Below are 21,854 nucleotides of genomic sequence, written 5' to 3' on the forward strand. Positions count from 1 at the left end.
GTCTTAAGGCCCTCCCTCTAATGTCACTGAGCCATGGGGTTATCACCATCAAAAGGCTCTTACAGCACAACACTATAATACTGTCAAGTCTTAACATTACATATATTAATTTAAAAAAACAACAGAACATTTGTGACATGCTACTCATTATATAAATCACATTTTACGCTGCAATTCTCACAGTAAGCGGAACAATTCATTTCAAAGCAAAAATTTCCCATTATAAAAAACACATAAAACAAGACACAAGAATGGGGGGAGTTTCCTCTTGTGCCATTTGAGTTCAGTCAGACATCCTTCTGATGGATGCTAGCTATTTCAGTTCTTTTTCTTTCTCTCTCTCTCCCTCTCTCTCTCTCTCTCACCCTCTGCCTGGTTACGTGGCGACACGCAGGGATTATGACCCGGCTTCAGGGTGTACATCAAAACAAGGCACTCAAAAGTTTGGTACTCATAGAGCACAAAAGATCCACACAAACCACCACAGCTCAGTCCCCAGGGATACATTAATGTCCAACGTTCTCTTTTTAACAAAGAAGTCACCTCAAGAGCTAAACTATGCTCTCATCGTAGAGGAACAAAAGTAAGTGCCGGAGGTATCTGAGCGTTTCTTCAACCTCCTGACACTGAGAGCACTGTCAGTCCAGGCAGTTTGCACTGAAGGCTCAGTGAATCTGGCTTGTCATGCCATTAGAGAAAGAGAGAGAGGAATGTTTAGAAAGGATATGGTGAGAGCCCCTCGGGGAAAGAGAGCAGAACTCAGTTCCTTTCATTCTTCCATCCATTTTGTCAGCGCAGATCTGTGGACACGATTGTCCGACACATGACATAACAGTCCATGCAACATAAAACTGGGTTTAAGTGTGGATACCTCTTCATCTACTGTACAACAAACTATATTAATACAGCCATGACTTCACAAAGACAACCAATGACTATTACATAATATTGCGGGGAAGAATCATTACAGCTTGCCAGGAAAGCAAATTACTGAATTGAAAACAGCATGGAATGGAATGAGCAAACACTGTCCATTTAACAATAAAATATTTCATCATGACAAATCAAATATATGTCTACAATAAAGGTTTAAACTGCCAACACACTTACAACTAAAAGTTTAACAGAGGCCTATAAATGTGTATCTTACTGAGAAGCACAGCAAAGTGACCCCTAAATTCAGTTATTTGTCCACCACTGCATCACAGCTATTAATGGCAACAAAAGAAAAGACGTCCAAGAGCTCCTAACTGCCAAAATAACACTCAGCTAAAACACCAACATCAAACCACAACTTATTAACCTCAAGCCATTAAGTCCGTGTCTTACTGTACTAAGTGTAGCTATTTCAGGACACAGTATACCTCCTGAATTACTGTGTATTTAATTCCAAAAGTACCATGTTAAATGGGTTCATACAAACTGTCATACTACAACTGCATACTTGTTTAAAACGTCTAATTACTTAATTCGTATTCAAAAAATATTATAGGAAAACATTGCAGCAAAGTACTTCTACTCAAGAAATACAATAAACTTAAAAAGGTAACTGTAAGGTTGATACACATTAAAAACCATTAGGATAATTAGTGGATCATTTTGAAACTGTTCAATTTAGCTTTAAGATAAACACAGGCAGTCAAATAGATGGATGGACAGGAATATATCCAGATGCACACATGCACAGACTGAAAGCTAGCTAGAGAAACAGACAGACAAACAGATAGACAGGCAGGCAGGCAGGTAGATGGACAGACTGATTCTTTCTTCTCAGATAGAGATTCAGTAAGAACAGCTCCACTGGCAATGACCTCTAGTTGTAAGAGAGGCCCCCTCAAATCAATGTTAATCTCATTCTCTCTCCCTCCATTTAGCTAATCACACACTCATGCCAGCAGAAACGCGAACCACACGCTGCAGCCATTCATCAGCACACACGACCTACGCAATGATTCCCTTTAAGGAATTACACACAAAACATATTGCATTATCTCATATTAATCCCATAAAAACTTCCAGGCCTGTACTAGAGCAGTCAGGCGAGCATACATAACAAGGTGTACACCTTCTCAAGGACAAAGTGTTAAATAAAAATATGTGATGATTCATTACCACTGGTAAAAGAACCAGAACAGATTCAATGTGTATGTATATATACATATATATACGTAGTATATATATATATATTGTGTGTGTGTGTGTGTGTGTATATATATATATATATATATATATATATATATATATATGTGTGTGTGTGTGTGTGTGTGTGTGTGTGTATATATATGCACACATATGTATAAAATGTCATTTACACTGGTCTACGGTTCAGAGTAACCTCACTGACTGAGTGTCAATCTGAACAAACTGAGCTGGCTGCTGAGAGATCGCTGTGACAAACATCAGACGGTTTGTGTAAATGAAGATCTGCTGAGGTAGAGAAATGTAGAGAAATGCTGGGGCCAGTTCCTGAGGTCAAGCGCTCAGCAGAATAAATTCAAACCAGTAGCATCCAAAAAAATTTATGACACACAAAGGAATGCATATATATCTGATTTTTTTTTCTGAACGATTGGGGTTGTTTGCTGAGGTTAGTCAATCAATAAGGTAAAGCAATGAGTGCAATACAGATTTGCAGAACTGAGTGACAAGAAGAAGAAGGTCAGATCATGACAGTGATATCAGATCAGTTGGGAATCAGACATCTTCTGTGAAATCCCTCGCCTTCTGTGATGTCTGATATCGTCCATGATGTCCGACAACTTCTGTAAGGCCCAGTATCTTTTAAGATGTCCGATATCCTGTGTGATGTTTCTAATATCTTCTACAATGTCTGATGTCTTCCGTGATGTCTGATATCATCTGTGACGTACGATATCTTTTGTGATGTCCAATATCTAATCTATCTATTATATTCCACCAATATGCTGCACCATACCACATATTCTGTGAGATCCATTATCTTCTGGTACACAGTATACTGATATGTTGAATGGATGAAGGATTCTCACAGAGTCACCATTAGCAGTGACGGCACACGGCAAATCTGCCGATGGGAAAAAGAGTTTTGAGCACTAAAACTGAGGAGATCTGGTGGAGAAGTCTGTCACCACCACACTGCTCACCAAAAATGAGGGTATCAATGATTAATCAGCAGCTGTTTACTTACGTAATTTTCTTATCTTATCTCTTGTTTACATATAACATTTTGATGACCAAAAACTGTTGTTTGTTGTCAGAGCTTGGTCTCAAAGGAAAACTCAGTATCGAAGCATGGCAGATATGGGCAGCAGATTTCTATGAGAATAAAACCAACTGCATCACACTTTATGAATAATTAACTGCCTGGTTAGATTTACAAAATTGAAAAAGATCCAAGAAATGTTCCTGCCTAAACAAAATAAGTAATATGTAATGCAAATTAAAGTGATTTTGTTCACTAAACTACTGAAAGGGCAAACAAGAATTGAAGGAGCAAACATTGGGAGTGGCATCAGACTGTTTGACAAAGCCCTCTGCGCCCTAACCTTCTCCTCTATTTTAGGCAAAAATACAAAACGTCAGGATTAGGTGTCTAAAGTTCTTCCCCCCACTGCCCGACGTCTCAGTGAAAGGAAAGTACCTGCTGAAATTGATATCGGGGTAATTGTAGTATTCGTTCTTGCGGGAACTGCGTCGTGGGAAGGTGCAGAAGAAGGCATTGGCCAACAGACAGGACACCTGCTCCTGTGATAGGGTGATAGTGTGGCTCCTCTCAGCTTTCAGCAAAGGGATTGGCTGGACACACAGAGACGCACACAGATAAACACACACACATACACAAACAGACAGCTGTACATGATTAGTTAATCAGTTTGCTAAACTAGGTGACTTAATTACATTACCTTGATTAGCCGGTATAATTTAATCTCCCTCAGGAATGCTTCAATCAAACATAGCAATTACCCTGGAGAATCAGCTAACCCTCAAATATTCTCCAGAGAAAAGACACAAGAGCACACACACACGCACGCAAACGGGCACACACACACGCACACACACACACACAAACCTTGATTTTCACTAATTAGAGCTTAGACTATTTTAACACTAAACATATATACTGGATCTTGTGAAAAATTACAGTTAAATGTCAGGACTTAAAAAAAAAGAAAAACAATGATGTGTTTGGATGGACTTGGGTTTGCTCCCTCCATTGCGGTAACACAGTGGGAATGAATGCAATGAGAGCTCCTGTTCTACACATTAATCTCAGTGTTCTGTATCTAGCCAATACATTTCAATAGGCTGGCAGAGGCCAAGGTGGTTTCCCTATCGACCGGTGGGGTATTTGCTCAATTCTCTGTCTCATTACTGTCAGATTTGCTCAGCTCTTGGTTGCTAAAATGTTACAGTCCTCCTGTGTCTATACATGATTCCCCTCCACACAGAGACCAACCAAAGCCTAATTATCAACCAATCAGAAACGACCGAAAGATACTATCCCCCAATCATATCTTATAAGGTTTTCACGGAAAATAACGATATATTAAGCTCAGATATAGATTTTCCCTAATGTGAAGTCAATGAAAGATGCCTCAAGGGAGAACATCAACTTCTGTCCGAATATTTGCTTCTCTGTTAATTCAGAGTGCCCAATTTCCCACAAATTATGTAAGTATGCTTGCTTCACAAGGTCAAAATGAGTAAGTCTGGCAAATATTTCCTCTGGCATGGGTAAAATTATTTTTTTTACACTATGAGTTGTGCAGTACAATCAACCTCCATAAATGCTAAGAGATGGGCATTATTCACTTGATCTTACTCACGATCACATAGGGGCCTTATCATCGGTGTTGAGACAGAGGGGAGAAAGAACCTGCCCAGATAACCTGCCCAATGGAACATGGCCATTTACATTTCATGGACTCCAGTTGGCTAGTGAGCCATGGCCAGGATTCAAACAATGAATCTTCGACATTAAAAACACCTGTGTACTGTTCGACAGTGACTTAATTTGGTGTCAAGCCCTTTGTTTGAAATATGTTTAGTTTAACCAGAGCGACCAGGAAAAGAGAGAGTTGGAGGAAACGTCCTGACTTTTCAAAAAGCCTCCCAGATTTGCACTGTTTTCCTAGAGTGGATAAACTTTCGGTCGTTGACCACAAACTGGACATTGACTTCCTCATTTCCATGACTACCATTGCATGCCAGCATCACAGATTAATCTTAATCACCAGCTGGCCACAGCTGCTTCTAACCAATAAAGTCAAAAGCAACTGGAGGAAAATGTTCAACACCACCATGTCCTAGTCTTCTCCTTCTGTTATTTGGTTCCAGCTTGTGTTGGTCCAGTTTTCATCTTTCAGGCTAATTATTACACTCGGGTTATGAGAGACTACACGGGGGTACGGTACCTGGGTAAACAGCTTGCTGGCACTCAGCGCTAACTTTGCCATAGCAGGAAGAAGGTGAGAAAACAGATGATTTGCCTCAGATGGTGACAGACTCTGGAGAGAGAGAGAGACTGAAGTTATTCTCCACAGACCACTGCTGGGACACTGGGACAGTTTGTTGCAGTGCTATGCATACACAGCTGTTGCAGTGAGTAACACAGCCAGATGGATTTGTCACACATCATACACACAGATAATCATTATCTTCACCATTAATAGTAACTGGGCCACTGTTTAGGGAAAATAACACTTTTGTACTTTTTTTTCCGAAGTGGATTTCAATTCCGAAGTGTTTTGTTAGAAAACCATGGGGAAGAATAAACCATGAAAGCATTCAACCTTGAAATATTTCACTTAAATGTGTTTTGATGTTTTTCATTATGATCAACAAAAGTAGCAGGAAAAACAGAGCAGTTGGAGAGGGAAAAGTTTCATCAATGATAAACTTTTTGGACAAACACAGGGAAAACAGCAGATAAAAAAAAATCTGTAGTTCTCAGAGTTCAAACAAGCTCCATTTTGGGACAACACTCAATTGTTTAATAGAGAATCAAGAAACTGAACATTAATATTAACTGGGCATTTTTGTTTGTTTTTGAGATTTGTTTGTTAAGGCTGATACCTACTAAAGGACATCCACGACAAGAGAGTCACCGACCAACTCGTAACCAACGTGTATACGACTTCTGGAAGCTAGAGACACTGTTATTCTAGCAGAGCAGATAGTTACACATTTATTTATGGTAGTAAGGACTGCCAAATGTCAGCGTGATCAATCACTGGGCAATTCCATCAAGGTTGCGCGGCCGTTCCGGCTGATTAAATGGGCTTGCCGGTATAGATGCAAATGACACAACGTTCGGGATGGGTGTTCCCGCGTGAGAAGCCTTGACTTGCGATTTAGCGGCAGACGTTTGTGTGGCTATAAAGGAGAACTGACAGGACTTGTCATAAGTAATGACCGAACTGACATCATAAGCTAGTCTTTTGTTTGTAACGAATGTAGCGTCAAACGTGAACGGTTGTGAACCAGCTGAGGTAGCATACCTACGGCTCCGATAAATCACAGGCCAACGATACATCGAATAAGCTCAACTAACACGCGCGGCGTATGACTTGGGGCAGTTTCATTCATCATAGGAAGCTGACAAAGTAATCAAGCAAGAAGGGACAGTCCGTTCCGTTAACAGCCCTGGTCTAGATTTAGCACACTGGTCTTCACAATTTTTATTCACCTAAACAACAGAGCATGAATGCTTGGCTGACTCTGAGATTTCCAGAGTTTGAAAAATCGTAAATTCGTATCCATTACCAGCAACGAATGGAGAACAAACATTGCACGCTGCCTGTCAAATAATTGTTGTGTTATTCATTAAACATGTCTACAGTTGAATATTCTATGAGTGTGCCTGCCCCGCCGTCGCCTGTCAATCACGTATGCTCCACCCTGTCATTCAAATACATCTGAGATCTAGAGTCTTCACCTCGCTGTCATGAAAAAGAAACAACAAATCAAAGTAAACGGAAAATCCTTTGGCTTGTGAACAGTGCGAGACCAAACACAGAATTTTCCATTATTCAGAAAAGATCAGTATTTGTCGTTTATTCTTCACTTTAAATGCTAAATTCAAACTATTTAAATAATCTGATGTAAACTGGCTGCTATTATCACGGACTCTCTGGCTACTTATTCAGCCTTTAAACTGCGCTTGGCTTTGTATTCTTCGTCACTGTTTGAAAGGAATAGAACGTTGTAGAAAAGGTCAGATGCAGTTCTTTATTCTACATCCCACCCAAAGAGAGAGAGAGTAAAGACAAAGAGAGTATTCCACCCAGCAATTTCACAGATCCTCAATAAAAACAAGTATAAGGAGGAGGGCTGTATCATCCCTTTGGAAAAACAACAAACACAGAATTACAGAGGATGGTGGAGGAGAGAGAGAGAGGGGGGTGGGGGGTGCAAATGCTCCTGAGGGAGGCATTGTGACATTTATCAGAAAGCAAAGTCTGACACTTCTATTTGAGTGGACCATTCTAGTGCTTTACAAGATCTGCCCTATTGCTATTCATTTTTTCCTTAGTATTATTATTACCACAACATTTCAGCTGTCTGTCACCAGCTTCATATTGCCAATTAAGATTTTTTTTTCCCTCAGGACTGTTTTAGCACAGACACCATTTCTGAAGAAACTAATTATACACAAACAATTTACATGCTTTGCCTGTCATTTTTGAATATATGAACAGAGTACTTTACTCAGTGGACAAGGGCTGTTTATTTAGCTTTTAAAGACGTCACAGGACAAAAAGAATTGTCCATATATGAGATCACAGTCAGCTGAGGAAATACATTCAACAGCAGTTAAATGACCTTTCACAAAGTCCATTAAAAATGATGCCTTATTCCAAAATAAATCCACTCATTGCATAAACAATGTTCCCTTTATAAGGGAAACATAATAAAACCCAGAATATTAAACCTAAAATATCATGAAAGAACAATATCAAACGATAGACTGATTCAGACAGAGCATGATTAAAAAACATACTTATCAGGCAGTATAGGAACAGAATGTTTGTATACTGCCTGATAAGGTATACGATGTAATCTTCTGATTTGACCTCCAGTAGTGAAGTCACAGCACTGTAAACATCACTGTCACCAAACTATGGTTTGGCTTCTCTACCTACTCTGTAAAGCATCTGAACGTTCAGAAAACACCCAGACTTTAAGTGACATCACTCACATCAGCTGTTGAGATGCCACTGGGAGTTCATTGCTAGTCTGGGTTAAAGCCAACAGCCTTTCTGATCCTCTGCAGTGGAAACTGTGATAGTGAATGACAACTCTCACTCACTCGACAGAAACAGCAACCCAGTCTCCACAGTACCTCAGCACAGTATTTACACAGTACAAAGTATAAAAGCAAATTCATTGCTTTTTGGAACTTAGACAGTTTCAATGGCCAGACACAGAATGTGGAAAAGCAATGAAGAAAGTAAAAAAAATAATGGAGAGGTAGCAATTCAACATCTAATTACATTACGAATGGTACATTCATTACACTGACCAAGGTTGGCAACTTATAATTCAGAAGATACATATGCCATTTGTCAACATAATGCATACTCTGAAATATTATCTACATGTTCTCTGTTGTATTTTTGCACATGGCTTGGACGTGTGATTCACAGGTCTGGAGAAAAGTTAAACAGGAGAGACAAACACAGGAGCAGCAGGGGAACAGACAGAGGAGACGTGAGCGATTTCAGCAAGCTATGAACCCTATGCAACTCTTAACCCCTCTTCCCCCTTTGGCCAAACCCCTTCTCGGTATCTATCAAGACAGAAGAGAAGAGAAGAGAAGAGAAGAGAAGAGAAGAGAAGAGAAGAGAAGAGAAGAGAAGAGAAGAGTGAATGAAAAGGTTATATGCAGGAAAAAAGAAGGACAGATAAAAGAGAAGAATAATAGACATAAGAGAAGAGAAACAGACAGAAGTTAAGTGAAAAAGGGGAAGAGAAACTTCTGTATTATTATCTACATGATTTGTGTTATATTTTGTACACACGGGGTGTCGGGAAGAGTTTGAGTCTCATGATCCAACACGTGGTTCACAGTAGCCTGGTGCAAAAAAGGAGCGAACAGAGAGAAAAGGAAAAAAGAGGAAAAGATAAAAAAAACAGGGAAGATAAGAGAAGTGAGAAGAGAAGAGAAACCCTGAATGAGGTTAGAGAAAAGGGAAAATAGAAAAAGGGAAAGACTAAAAAGGGAGGAGAGGAGAGGAGAGGAGAGGAGAGGAGAGGAGAGGAGAGGAGAGGAGAGGTATCCTGCTGGGAATTGCTGCTCTAGGTTAATGGTTAGAATTAGCTCTCGTATGGATTTACTGATTGTCTTTAATTGGATAAATTGAATTAGGCCAAGTTAAAATGTGACATGACAGTAATCAATGTGACTAAATGCAGCTCCACCGGGAAGAGTGGTCAGAATTCTCCATCCTAAGCCAGTCTCTGAATTAACAAGGCAGTGATTAGAATGGCAAGCTAATATAACATAAAATAATGACAGAGGCTGTCATAACAATTTTTTATCACCATCTTCTGACTGGGATACTGTAGGAACAGTCATGCTGAAGTGTTCTGTGAAGAGTTATGAGTTATATAGAACTGTTTTTGTACAGCACTGCAGTCTGCAGTTGAGCTGTACATTGTAAAATGCATTAAAAAATGTTTCAGCGAGTAATTCTCTACTGGAAATATCATCTCAATTTGCAATGTCTGATTTGTGACAAATGTGTTCTCTGAGATGCGTTTAATAATTCTTAAATTGAAACAATACATTTTCTAGGCAGGGACAGCAGACATTTCCTTTTTTTGACAAGTTACTCCACTTGATCTTATGCTAGGGCCGCTCTCCGACTTCCTGTCCTTCCCTTGGACTAAGGTTCCCAATAGTGACATCCATTTAAACAATATTATCAGAGTAACTGTGTGACATATTCCTAATCTCTTACAGCCCTATGAGAACAGTACATTTATGGAGAAGGACCCAAACTGTGATTTTGTAATTACTACTAACAATTCATTAATTAATAATTACTATTCCTACTGTCTTCTTTGTAGAGTGGGCAGGAGTAAGAAACTGGGTTGTCTTGGAAAAAGCACCTGTTTATCTATCTATCTATTTATTTATGTACTTATTTCTTTACAGGCAGTCCATAGGGCTCCTCAGGGTCTTTAAATGATGAATACTACTACTTCCAGCCCAGACAACAGCACACAACTTTCAGAGGCAGTAACATCCCTAACAGTGAAAGACATCAAATCGAAGGACACTGATCGATCCAGGCTCTAAGGTATTGACCTCTGTTATTTTGAGGGTTTACTGTTTGATTGTTTTTTGTTTGTCTTGGCCAGTATTAAAAGTTCTTTGATAAGTGACCTCAAAATCCAAACATCTTGCCATTCTCAAAAATGCAAAAGCACTGATCATTAAGTACCCTGAAAATGAATAATAATAAAAGAAACAGTGTGGCAAAAGTGTCATCTACAACTAAGAGCAAAGTGTAAAAAGGGTGACAATATCTGAACCAAGAAAGACACAATATTATTATCAATGCTATTTTTATAAATTATTACAGCTTGAAGTTCAAATAAGTGAATTCAAAACCGTGTTCTGCTCATGTTGCCCACTGGGTGCATAAATCCATTCAAATGCTGGGCAGCCAGTAACAAACCCATCACGCTGTATGTGTGTGTTATAATAACCAACTGAGACAGCAGTAAAAAAATAAATTAACAGCAGAATCTACAGCATCCTTTACTAGGGCAATATTTTACAAGAGCCAACAGTCATTTGTATTTCCTCTGTTGGACTGTGTCCCATATGCTAAATTGTATACGAGTTGGTTGTGTATTGATTTCCAGAAATTGATTACATGAGATTAATTGCTTGTTGGAACATACACAACTCCAATGAATATTAAGTGTTTTGTATCATAGGGTTTTAATTACGCTGCGATGTAAAAAGGATTAAGTAATCAAATCAGTCAGGTTATTTCTCAGAGTGTTTAAGGAACAGAAAATTTTACCACCTGCCAAAAAATATATATATATATATATTATAGCTGTCCAACTGCTCCCAAAGCTGTGGTATAAATGAAATGAAACTAAATAAGAATGAGCATGTCAGGCATAGAAAACAAATCCTAATGGGACAAATGAACGTGTGCGTAACCAGATGAATAAAACAAACTAATCATGGGTAATCTGGATGGTACTATGTATAATTCTAACTGAGAGCATCAGTACTGACTGATTAACCACCTGTGCTCTGAGTAATCTATTTTTTTTTTTTTAATATTTACTATCTATCAGCAACAGCACAACATGGCTGAAGTGACCTTCTGTTGAACAATGCTATCAGAAAATCACCATGATCATTCCAAATGCCCGTATTCCACTTGATTCAGTTCAAAAAGAGGAAAGAGAAAGGTGTGCATATGCTTGTATATATGTATTCATGTATAGTGTGTTTGGGGGTGTGTGTTGTTGTTGTTGTTGTTTTCCTGATGTAAAATTCCTTTCAGGGCTATTTTACATCCATTATTACCTACACCATTACAGCCGTCATAGCCGTATTTACTCTGCTGAGTACATAAACTTGGACAGAGTGTTAATATAAGTGTTTATATAATTGACTGTAATGCTATTAGAGTGTAATTAACAGAGGATAATTTTGCAGGTCAATAAAACCAGATGGGACCACTTTGGGCAATTAGTAAAAGGAAAAAAAATCATACCAACAACATATGAGCAAAACTATTCAAACTGAATGATTCTATGGCAACAGGTCAGAGTGAATGAACTGCTCACCGCACAGAAGGAATGTAGTGCTGTAAAGTCCCATTTCTTCGCATGTCCTGCATTGTATGTCAATATAGCCCCCTGGAAAATAAGATCGTAACAACGTAACCATTTCAACACAGCAAATCATGAGAACATGAATATAAGCAAATATCCAGGCAATTCCACAAGCATACGCTCTCTTTTTAACCGTAGGTAATGCGTTGTACATGTACAAGAATACAATATCTACATGTCGGCACAATGTAGATATTGTATTCTTCTCGCACATGGGGGGGTGAGTTATTCTTACAGTATGTCTCTGCTGCCACCAACTGGTCAAGATTGGAAGTGCATTGAATGCTGCAGGTAGTGTAGAGCTAACTGACAAACCAAACTGTCTTAATTTTTGTTACAAACCAGTTCTTTCAAAGTTTCATATCAAAAACAAAAACATTATGGCAAATACTGGGGAATTATTCATTATCAAAACTTCAACAACATTTTTAACATTTGAAAAGCCATCAAACATCCAGTTAAATCTAAATCACTCACCTTCACATCACTTGAGTGGTGGAAAGAGCTACTCAAGGCCCTCTGAATCAGACTCCACCGACTCTCTGCACTCTGAAACTGCAAAAACAAAAAGCAGCTTATCAAAAAAATCCATCAATCTTGTTAATGAAATATACTTATCAAACATCATCTTTCCAGCTCTTCTTTCTGAGTTAAGCGCAACTTTAGTAAAATCCTGCTGGATGTGTTTTTGCAGCTATCTATTGAAATCTGACAGCAATATTTCTCCCCTTTTTCTTTTTTATTTATTTTACAGTAGTGGACTTCCTTGGCTACTAACTGAATAACAGTCAACACAGAAGTGGCTTAATGTGAGTATAAACTTGTATCTTTTCATAATTCTGAATTTTTAAACCTCTAATTTAGTATATAACGTGGTTTTGACACACAGTTTTGATAGTTGGACACATTTTTGATGAAAGTGGGATGTTAAAAAGACACATATTAAAGGAAAATGGGCCATCCCACATACAGAAACTGTAAACACTTTAATAATTCTAAAAATAACATTCAACATGTGTATTGCTTTAACTTTTGTTACATAAGAGCATGTACCTGTTTTTTAAGGTACTCCAGGATTCCAGAATAACAGCACAATCTATATTTTGTCAGATGTGATTGCACAAACAACATTAAAACAACTGGTGTGTAGTTTAATACACTGCATTAACCCTTTCCAGAAGAAAACAGTTCTGACTGAAAGTTCATGTCCACACCAAAGGGCCAGGCACAAATACATGCAGCGTGTTTGTATTGGGGTTTAACATCAGGTGTGTATGTGTGCACTGAATAGTTGGAGACCACAAACAGAAATGACATATGGACACTGCACAAAAATCTGAACACATTGGAGAAATGTGCCCAAAGGTTTTCCTTTTTTTGTTCAAAGCATCTATGTGGGTTTGTTACCTGAGCTGCTGCTAAGAGATTCTTGTCAGAACAAGGCATTTTCACGTGCCAGTCATCCCAGATATCACAGCGGTCTTTAGCAGGAGGGTAAGGCACTAAATCCCCCCCAGTCCTCATAGAGTTCATCTGCAAAGCAAGAAAAAGAAAAAAAAAATTCAAAAAGTTCCAAGAGCTTGTGGGGAAAGAAAAAATCAGGAGCATGTAAGATTAATAGTAGTTTGTTTTCATAATAGTAATTACTAATGAACTAATAACAGACTAATAACTAATAAAAGACAACCAGAGGTACCCATTTTTGTGCAGTAAATGCAGCTGAAAACAGAATGGGCATTGGGCATAGGCGCTGGACATTTTGGTGTGATGCTAGTTAGAGGACAGTCCTCTCAGCAGGGTTAAAGGACATCACAGAAGAGCACTGCACATGAAGGTGACACAAGCTCCAAGGTGCTCGGGAACGTCTTCATATTATGTGATGCTTTCACAGTTCCAGATGCTCTGCCTATTTTGCTAAGTCTCACACTCTTTTGGAATCGTTCCATCCAGTAACAGCACAGCGTTGGAATTGTGTGTGTGTGTGTGTAAGGGGATCCTTACCCATATCAAAACAGTGTGACTGTCTGATTTCATCACAGGGGGCTGAGGATAGCCACACTGGGGTATTCGTCTCAGTTCACTGATTGGGGTGCCCAGCCACGTAATCCCAGCTGGGGGACCACCACGGCCGCTGCTTGAAACAACATCGCAACATGAGAAGATGCACTGGCATTAACTTATCAAGACTGATTGGATGGAGTTTCTGCATTCCTTTCTTCAGGACTTGCAAGACTTGTCCCACAAAATGAATGCTCGCATAATTCGTACAAAAACAACTTTATAAAAACAACATTACCTTTGAATTCAAATTAAAATTTCAGCTTCAAGCTGAGAAAAGTTAAGAGAAACTGAAACGAGGTGATTTATACCAACAGAGCAATTCAAACAGACTCACAACAAAAGAGTGCTTCTAGTTGAATCTCTGTCATTTAAGTCTGATATGCGCTTGTCTTGCTCCTTACGCTTGGCCCACCAAATGGAAACACGCGCAAATAATATCCCACACAAAGTTCTCATTCCCTGAAGATAACATTGGATAAAAACGTGAGCAATAGCTACAAACTACACAGCCCTAATATTGTCGTAAGAAACTCACAAAAAATGGTATAACAACAAAACATACTACAGGGGGCTACAGCGTACTTAACATGTATCATAGAAGACAAACTGATAAATATTAAACATAAAACACAGCCAGTGACTAGACTTAACGCCAGCGCACAGGCGCCCAGAGGTGATCACAGACCTTAAAACTTCTAATTAAAGAAAACACGGAGCCCAAAACTATGACGGCAGCAAAAATATTAAGCAACATGTCGCTCTCTAAAACAGAATGATAGTTCACTGTGTCATTTAGATCTATCCAATTTACCGCCTCGTTCAACCGATTCAAATTAGCACCAAACAGCTAGCATACGCGAGATTTCCTTATGTACAGTAATATATCCTGGCAGCCCTCACAACGAAACTGAGTCGGGAAATACTGCTTTCACTTTCAACTTTATGACACTTGTTGAGCAAGTTGGGCCAAAGGCTTACAAGTATTGCTTGAATTTTTGACAGGGTTTATTCAATAATAAAAACGTCAGTAAATACTGTATTTTAACTCCCTGTGTGGAGAGCATGTTATAATGTTGAGCTATACCAAGCAAAACTGACGTTAAAATGTAACAAAGACCATTATTTATTGACAGACTAATGCAACCTCAGCCCCTACTTCATTTTGAATACAGACAGCAAAATACTAACCTCACAGATGGGGATTGTGTCTGAGTTCTTGAAAAAAAGTCTGTGATTTTCCTTCCTTGTCTCTGTGGCCCTTTTAACCAATCAGAGTCTCCCTCTGGATTAACTGATTCTTCCTGGCTCTCACTTTTCTCTGTTTTTCCAACAGACTCTACAGTTTCTCCAGCGGTTAACTTGTCTTCAACAATGAATGGGCTCGGAGGCTTGGTTTCTAATTCTTCGTCTGATGGGGGTGAGGTCACTTCAGGCTTAGTGCAGGTCTGACTTTCATTTTTAGGATCAGATGGAGAGGTTAACAAAAAGCAGTCAGAGCTCTCAGAAGTCAACATCTCCACATCCTGACAAGATTCAATCTCTTCGCTTTGGTCAGGTTGAGACTTCTCAAGGACAGTGCTTGGCTTCTTTACGAGCCAACTGTCAAGAGATCTTTGTGCTTTCTGGTTGCATGGTTGGCCTCTCTGTTTGATTCGTATGGATCTGATGTCACATTCACTCCCTGAGGTGACACTGTGCAGTCTGGCCTGTCTGGAGTAGTCCGAAACTTCAGGCCTAGTCAACTGTTTCTCTTCATCTTCATTTGCTTCTCTGTTAAAAGATATCAAACTAACCTCAACACTGGCACAATGTCAAAATGTAAGCATATGAATATAATTAGAGCTTATTCAAGTTTTTCCATGAACTGTACATATTTACATACACAAGCCTGTAGTCTTTACTTTGTATTCTCTGTGCACTTCAAGTTGATTATAATGATTAGTCAATACAAACAAGTATGTAATGGTCTAATCCCAAATTATTTTTCATCTAGCTGAAATCACAATGATATCTCATTGATAGAATGGTGTCTTTACTTGTCTGCATCTTTTGGTATGCCGTCTGCTTTGTTAACAAACACAGGAATGCTTTTTCCTTCGGTGCTCGCTGAGGGAAGGGACAAACAAAAGTTAACATGCTGATTACATCCTATACAAATAAAACTGAATTGAACTGAACTGATAGCCAACAGTATAGTCTCCTATTTTCAAATGCTGGACCGGATAACTGAAATGTTGGACCAGAGACTACATTTAAAACATGTAAATCATGAGACTTGAACCGCTGCAGTAAAGGACAAGTACAGGAACAGGCAAAACTCAGATGGGTCCAGCCAAGAAACCTTTGAGTTGAGTGTCTGTGAACGGCGCTTTTTCTCGGTCACAGTTTCTAGGTGCTTGTGTTGATTTCTGTCCGCCGGTAGAAACATCGACCTCTCGCCTCAGTCGTTTTCGGACCGGCTCACTATCCGACAGCCCACTCATACTGGGGGAAAACAGCGTGTCAGATATCAATTATTCCAACGAAAAGGGCAGATATTTAACTACAAAAACTATATCTGGAGAAGAACACGATATTCTATGCTTGGCTATGGGATGGAATATGACTAGTATTTTACTTTTGATTTGTTAAATTTGTTATCTGTTATATATGAGTGTTTATTGGCACAATATACAGTCATAACATTGATTACAGATCACCAGCGGAGACGATGAAAGCGATGCAAGTGTACTCACACTGAAATCTTAAAGAACACAGAGGATGACAGGTAACGTGGCTTGACCGGGTGTCTATTGCTTTGCTTTTTAAATAACACTTGTCCAATAAATCTAAACATGTGTTTTGTGGCCATACGATTAGAAATTAGTCCCCGTTCGTTTTTTAGCTTAATAATGTTATTTCCAAACTCCACGAGTTAAATGTTGGAAGCATCTCAGCACCGGCCAGACCGCGCTAAAGTAACTGGTCAAAACAAAAGTGGCGGCTGTGCCGTAAAGTAACGTACTGTCGTGATACTAAAAAAACAAAACAAAAGAAAAACTGGGAGGACCTAAACTGCAACGAGCTTCGATGCTATTTCACAAATGACTCTGTGAATAGGTTTTGCAGAAGTATGGTCTGGCTTTTAATTTTTTTTTTTTTTTTTAGAATTTTTTTAGAACTTCCCACTTTAAAATCTAAGCGCCCTTCCTCATGCCAAGGCTTTAGATGGCAGTAAAGTGTCATCGAAATTCCGTCGGAAACATCGTAGAGTAAGAAAACCAGGAAGCGTGCCGTGTTTACTTCTGCCATAGTAATCTCAAAGTAAACATCGACTACTAGCTAAATGGTCCGTGTTTGCGACAGATGGATGCACACCCCACTCTTGGGACTACATCTAGTCATGCTGTCTGTCTTTGTGTGCTGTGCGGTTTGCCTGCAGCGGGGAAGTCGACTTTAGCGCAAGTGATCTCCACCCATATTTTTAAGCAAGACTGGGGGACTTTTGTCCTGTCGTACGACGAACTTATATCTGAGGACGCTTTCAGTGTTGATACGTCTAAAAACGATGATACGCTCCCTAACGCAGTATGGACATTTATATGTGTATCTTATTATAGTAGCGAAAGTGGACAGAGCAGTTAGCTCAGAGTGCAAGTTAAGTGGGTTATTATTGTGACTGAAAACAGAAAAGCTTAGGATAACCTGTATTTAGAACATCAGTTTACACCGTCATCAGTGTTATTATCAAAGCATGAGATGTTCCCAGTGAATGGTCTGAAAATATCTAATCATCAGTCGAACCAGTTTGAAACTGTAGTATTTAGCAGTCCATCATTATCTGTACAGACCAGTACAGAACTTTTATTGTTTGATATTGTTTTAGGCCTAGACTTACCTTTCTCATAAAGATTCACTAACATTTGCTTCTAAAATCTGCACCATTTTTCCCAGCAAACCAAATGGAGGCTCCACAGACAAACTTTGCTGTCCTGTCTGGACTGGTTTCTGGGGAGCTCTGCTCATACGTCAGTGTCCAGTGACAGAGAGGGAGAGGTTTGGCTCCGCTTTTACAGTGCAGTCCAGAAGCAAAATGTGTTGACTGCATGTGAAAACTCCCACGCTCTGCCTTCACGTCTGCTCGTTCTGCTCGACGACAACTTTTATTATCAAAGCATGAGATATGAAGTCTGCCAACTAGCAAGAAAACGTGGGTGAAAAATATTTGTAGAACAAAGGGACATAGAAGTACCAGTTTGCTGGTCATGTCTGATCTATGTAGGGCTAAATGCGCCTTCTCTCCTTTGGGTGACAGACTCTGTTGGGTTCTGTCAGGTGTATCTGCAATGCTCTTTGGAGTTATGTTTGGGAAGGAACCAGAGGAGGAACCAACCTTTGCCTGATGCAGTTCTCCTGGACATGTCGAAGCGCATGGAGCCTCCAAATCCCAACAAAAACCCATGGGAGCAGAGGAGCCTTACGCTGCACAGCACGGACCACCTCACTGAGAAGGACATGTAAGTTCTTTCAGATCATTTAAAAAAATACTGCATTAGTTCGTCTGCGTACATAACAACCTCTCAAGTTTGTAAAACTGAGTTTTGTGCGCATCATTATGTTGTATGGGTATCTTGGGTAAGGTTTTTTTAAATTAAGCCACCATCTGTTTAAATGAAAGAAGGAAAGGTGGGAATGTTGACATCAACATGGTCCACACATAAGAGGATATGTTAAATTCTCAAACAGTTCAGACACCTTATGTTGAAGGAATCAGTGCATGAGTTTATTTGCATATACATATTGCAGAGGCTTTGAGCAGACCAGAAGAAATGTTTATCTTATTTATCTTTTTTTTTTCAGTGAGAAGTTCATGCACTTGATCTCGTCTGCAGTGGAAAACCCCCTGAGCCCAACTGAAGACAACTCAGAGCAGAGGGTTTGTTGTTTCTCATCACTTTCAACAGACTTGGTCACTGACAGGCTAAAACTTTTTCATGTTGTCTTTGAAAACAGAACAGTCTCTACCATAACTGCTGCTACGGAAGACTGAACCCATGACCAAAGAGAACAAGACTGCAAACTGATTCCCCAGAATAAACCAACAAACCAACCAGCCAGATAATAATGAACTCTTTAGGACAGACTCTAATACTGTGTGTTCTGTCTTTAATAGGAGGCAGACAAGCAGGCATGTGCGTCCAGTGTGGTGCATCAGGCGGACCAGACGTGCAGGCGCCTAGTGTCTAAGGCTATGCAGACAGCTAGAGGTAACTTTCTCCTCTGTGCAGATACTTGTCTGCATCTTAATCCATTATTTCTGCAAATATGCAACCTGCTATTTAGGCTGGTCTGAAAATGTAAGGGCTAAGTCATTCAGTGTTTTCTAGTCAATCTGAAAGTAATGTCATTGTTTGAAGTGGTACATAATGCACAAGTTGAGTCATCGCACTCAGTCAGCATACTCCGCTGATGTTACTGTTCAGTGTGTGGATGTCCGGTGGCGTGATCATCTGAAGCCATTTGCGATATAAAATTGTGACGTAGCGGTGTATATGAGATTATTTTCATTCCACCATTATAGGCCTCTTTATCCTCATTTAATATGCAAGTTTTGTCTTTTTCTTCACTGCATTGATCATGCTTGAAATGGGTGTTTTGATTCTGAAGTACAGAATGTTGACTGACAGGTGGTCTTGTCCTTCCAGAGAACACGGTCTCCTCCGAAAGCATGAAGGTTCTAGCCAAGGAGCTGAATGAGCTGAAAACCAGATTCCTGCAGGATCTGCGAAAACAAATTCTCCATGACCTCCCTGTCAGTGCAGGTGAGCCTCTGGACGTGGAGGGGATCGTGAACAGGGCAGTGCGGGTTTTTAACCAGGAGAGAGATGACATCTTGCTGAGACATGGCATTAATTCAGAAGCAAAAACTATGTAACAGGATGACATTCATCATTCAGAATCTCTCTTTTCTTGCAAAATATTCTCTTGAAAATATGTTGATGTTATTTAATGACTTGTAAATATCAAAATGAATCTTCACAGATGGTTGATACAGTGAATATTTAATTAACTATACAAATAAAATTAAATTTTTACAGACGTGTTTTACTGAGTTTTTATTCTACTTGTGTTTCATTAAATGGATATGTATGTTTTGAAGCTGTATGATCAGACACTACTCATGTTCATTTCAATGTGTTTATTTCATGACTGTAAACAAAGGCAGAGCTATGTGTACCCATAAAAGGCATTTGTCTTCGGTTGATTATACAATTCAAATACTGCACATCACGACATTGCATTGTAGTTGTTCCAGAGTGGAGTCATAAAAACAACCAATTTCCAGTCTGCTCAGTAAAAGCAACTACAATTCAACATCCGGTCAGGCAGACACCGACCATGTGAAAGCCTAGCAAAAACGTCACTAATACTTCACTTTTGACAACACATCAACTGATACTCCGCAAGCAGAAGTCTTCAGTTTCGGGATACATATTCCAAAGTTAAATATAACTGAGCTCAGTGGATTGTCTAGAAAATACAATGCACGCTTTCATGTACCATCCATGTGTTTTGTCCAACATTTAAAAGAAATGTCTGCTGTTTGCACCTTAAATTAAGCCAGCCATGAGGCAAAACTGAAATCACAACAAACTGAAGAACTTCATACAAAAAAAGCATAAAACATGTTACATACATGTATATGTCTGAAATATATATCACAGAATAACACACAAATTAGAACAATAAATAAAAAGCAGATTATATTAAAGGCCTTTTTGTGAAATGATGAACAATCCCACTTACATTAAAGATATGTTGAATTATTAGCTACAGTTAAAAAAAAAAAACTGACTTCATTGTTTAGAAAGAACAGTCATATACCCTCAGATTTCTCTCACCGGCCTAAGACTCCCTAATAATATCACAATGAAATTTACATAATTTTACATAAATAATGAGTTATCATCTGATTAAGGTTATAAAGGCATGATTTAAGTGTCAGTTGAGTTTCACAAAAAGGCAAAGTGTGTGACAAAAAACACAGCAAATAAAGACCTGGTTTAGCCACTGTCCAATTCTGTGGATCATCTCTGAAGTGACACCACAATCAAAACAAGAGTTATAAGTTAAATATGAGTACTTCATATGAAATAAAAAGGTAATATTATGTGCAATATTTCTTCACAATATACTTTTGTTTTGTTAAATAATGCAAATGAAGGTAAACTATTAATAAAATGTCAATACATAAAAGAAGCCCTTACTATTTAATTTCCTTTTATAACATTTAAGGGTTTTTTTTTTTTTTTTTTGGTTTTCATAGTGGAAAACGAAAAGACTTACAGTTATTTTCATTCTGCTCCAAGGACTTTTTTTTTAACCTGTGATGGTTTTATTTCTGACAAGATTTCAAGGCCTCAACTTAAATGTAAGTACATACGTGTCCTATGTTTTTGGATTCAACATAGTACATTTATACACGCAAGTACTGAAATATAGTAGTGTCACTACTGCTACAAAGACATCTTGGATGTGCAAAAAATCTGAATACCAACAGTGGACACTCAACAGTTACATTACTGATTATATATATATATATATGTTTAAAAAAATGATTCTATTTAAACTCACATCTACAGTGTTACTGGAAATGCCCTTAAAATATTTATTAAAAATTCAATTAAAATACCTAAAGGTTATTTAAAAAATACTTTGACCTTGAAATGAAGAATCATTGCAATTCAAGATATTCAAGGTTCAGTTTGAGTCAATTATCACCTGTAAACCAGACAGTAATAAGTAAATGATTTGTGAAGGAATGGTTTTTTGAGGACATATGTGAATTGTGCAGGTGTAGGCCAATTTCAGCGATCCACATGATGTGGAGAAATTGTCTGAGATAAGCCACATGATGGTCACACACACTGCATACAGCACTGGCACCTGGACCCCAAAAG

General features: G+C 38.8%; 2 protein-coding genes across 2 annotated transcripts in view; one reads left to right on the forward strand and one right to left on the reverse strand.

Moving 5' to 3' along the window:
- LOC115812397 (poly(ADP-ribose) glycohydrolase) overlaps nucleotides 1-16,397 on the reverse strand; it is a 32,920-nt gene extending 16,523 nt beyond the window's left edge. The window contains exons 1-10 of the mRNA XM_030774875.1: nucleotides 16,256-16,397; nucleotides 15,951-16,020; nucleotides 15,103-15,684; nucleotides 13,855-13,984; nucleotides 13,261-13,386; nucleotides 12,331-12,393; nucleotides 11,809-11,877; nucleotides 10,668-10,675; nucleotides 5,394-5,484; nucleotides 3,620-3,774 (exon numbers count right to left, since the gene is read on the reverse strand). Of these exons, the coding sequence (XP_030630735.1) occupies nucleotides 3,620-3,774; nucleotides 5,394-5,484; nucleotides 10,668-10,675; nucleotides 11,809-11,877; nucleotides 12,331-12,393; nucleotides 13,261-13,386; nucleotides 13,855-13,984; nucleotides 15,103-15,684; nucleotides 15,951-16,020; nucleotides 16,256-16,397 (1,436 nt within the window). The remainder of the gene's footprint in view (nucleotides 1-3,619; nucleotides 3,775-5,393; nucleotides 5,485-10,667; nucleotides 10,676-11,808; nucleotides 11,878-12,330; nucleotides 12,394-13,260; nucleotides 13,387-13,854; nucleotides 13,985-15,102; nucleotides 15,685-15,950; nucleotides 16,021-16,255) is intronic.
- Nucleotides 16,398-17,247: 850 nt separating this feature from the next.
- pstk (phosphoseryl-tRNA kinase) lies at nucleotides 17,248-19,874 on the forward strand. The gene is made up of 6 exons (XM_030775722.1): nucleotides 17,248-17,481; nucleotides 17,848-18,103; nucleotides 18,209-18,410; nucleotides 18,754-18,829; nucleotides 19,067-19,160; nucleotides 19,599-19,874. Exons 1-6 carry the CDS (start codon nucleotides 17,260-17,262, stop codon nucleotides 19,826-19,828), a joined length of 1,080 nt encoding a protein of 359 aa, XP_030631582.1. The 5' UTR covers nucleotides 17,248-17,259; the 3' UTR covers nucleotides 19,829-19,874.
- The last annotated feature ends 1,980 nt before the right edge of the window (nucleotides 19,875-21,854 follow it).

This window comes from Chanos chanos, chromosome 5 (genome assembly GCF_902362185.1).
Source record: "Chanos chanos chromosome 5, fChaCha1.1, whole genome shotgun sequence".
NCBI lineage: Eukaryota > Metazoa > Chordata > Actinopteri > Gonorynchiformes > Chanidae > Chanos > Chanos chanos.

Coding starts and splice junctions, on each gene's coding strand:
- pstk (XM_030775722.1), top strand. CDS start 17,260: ATGGATGCACACCCCACTCTTGGGACTACATCTAGTCATGCTGTCTGT. Junction 17,482..17,847: donor ATGATACGCTCCCTAACGCA/GTATGGACATTT, acceptor CATTTTTCCCAG/CAAACCAAATGGAGGCTCCA. Junction 18,411..18,753: donor CACCTCACTGAGAAGGACAT/GTAAGTTCTTTC, acceptor TTTTTTTTTCAG/TGAGAAGTTCATGCACTTGA.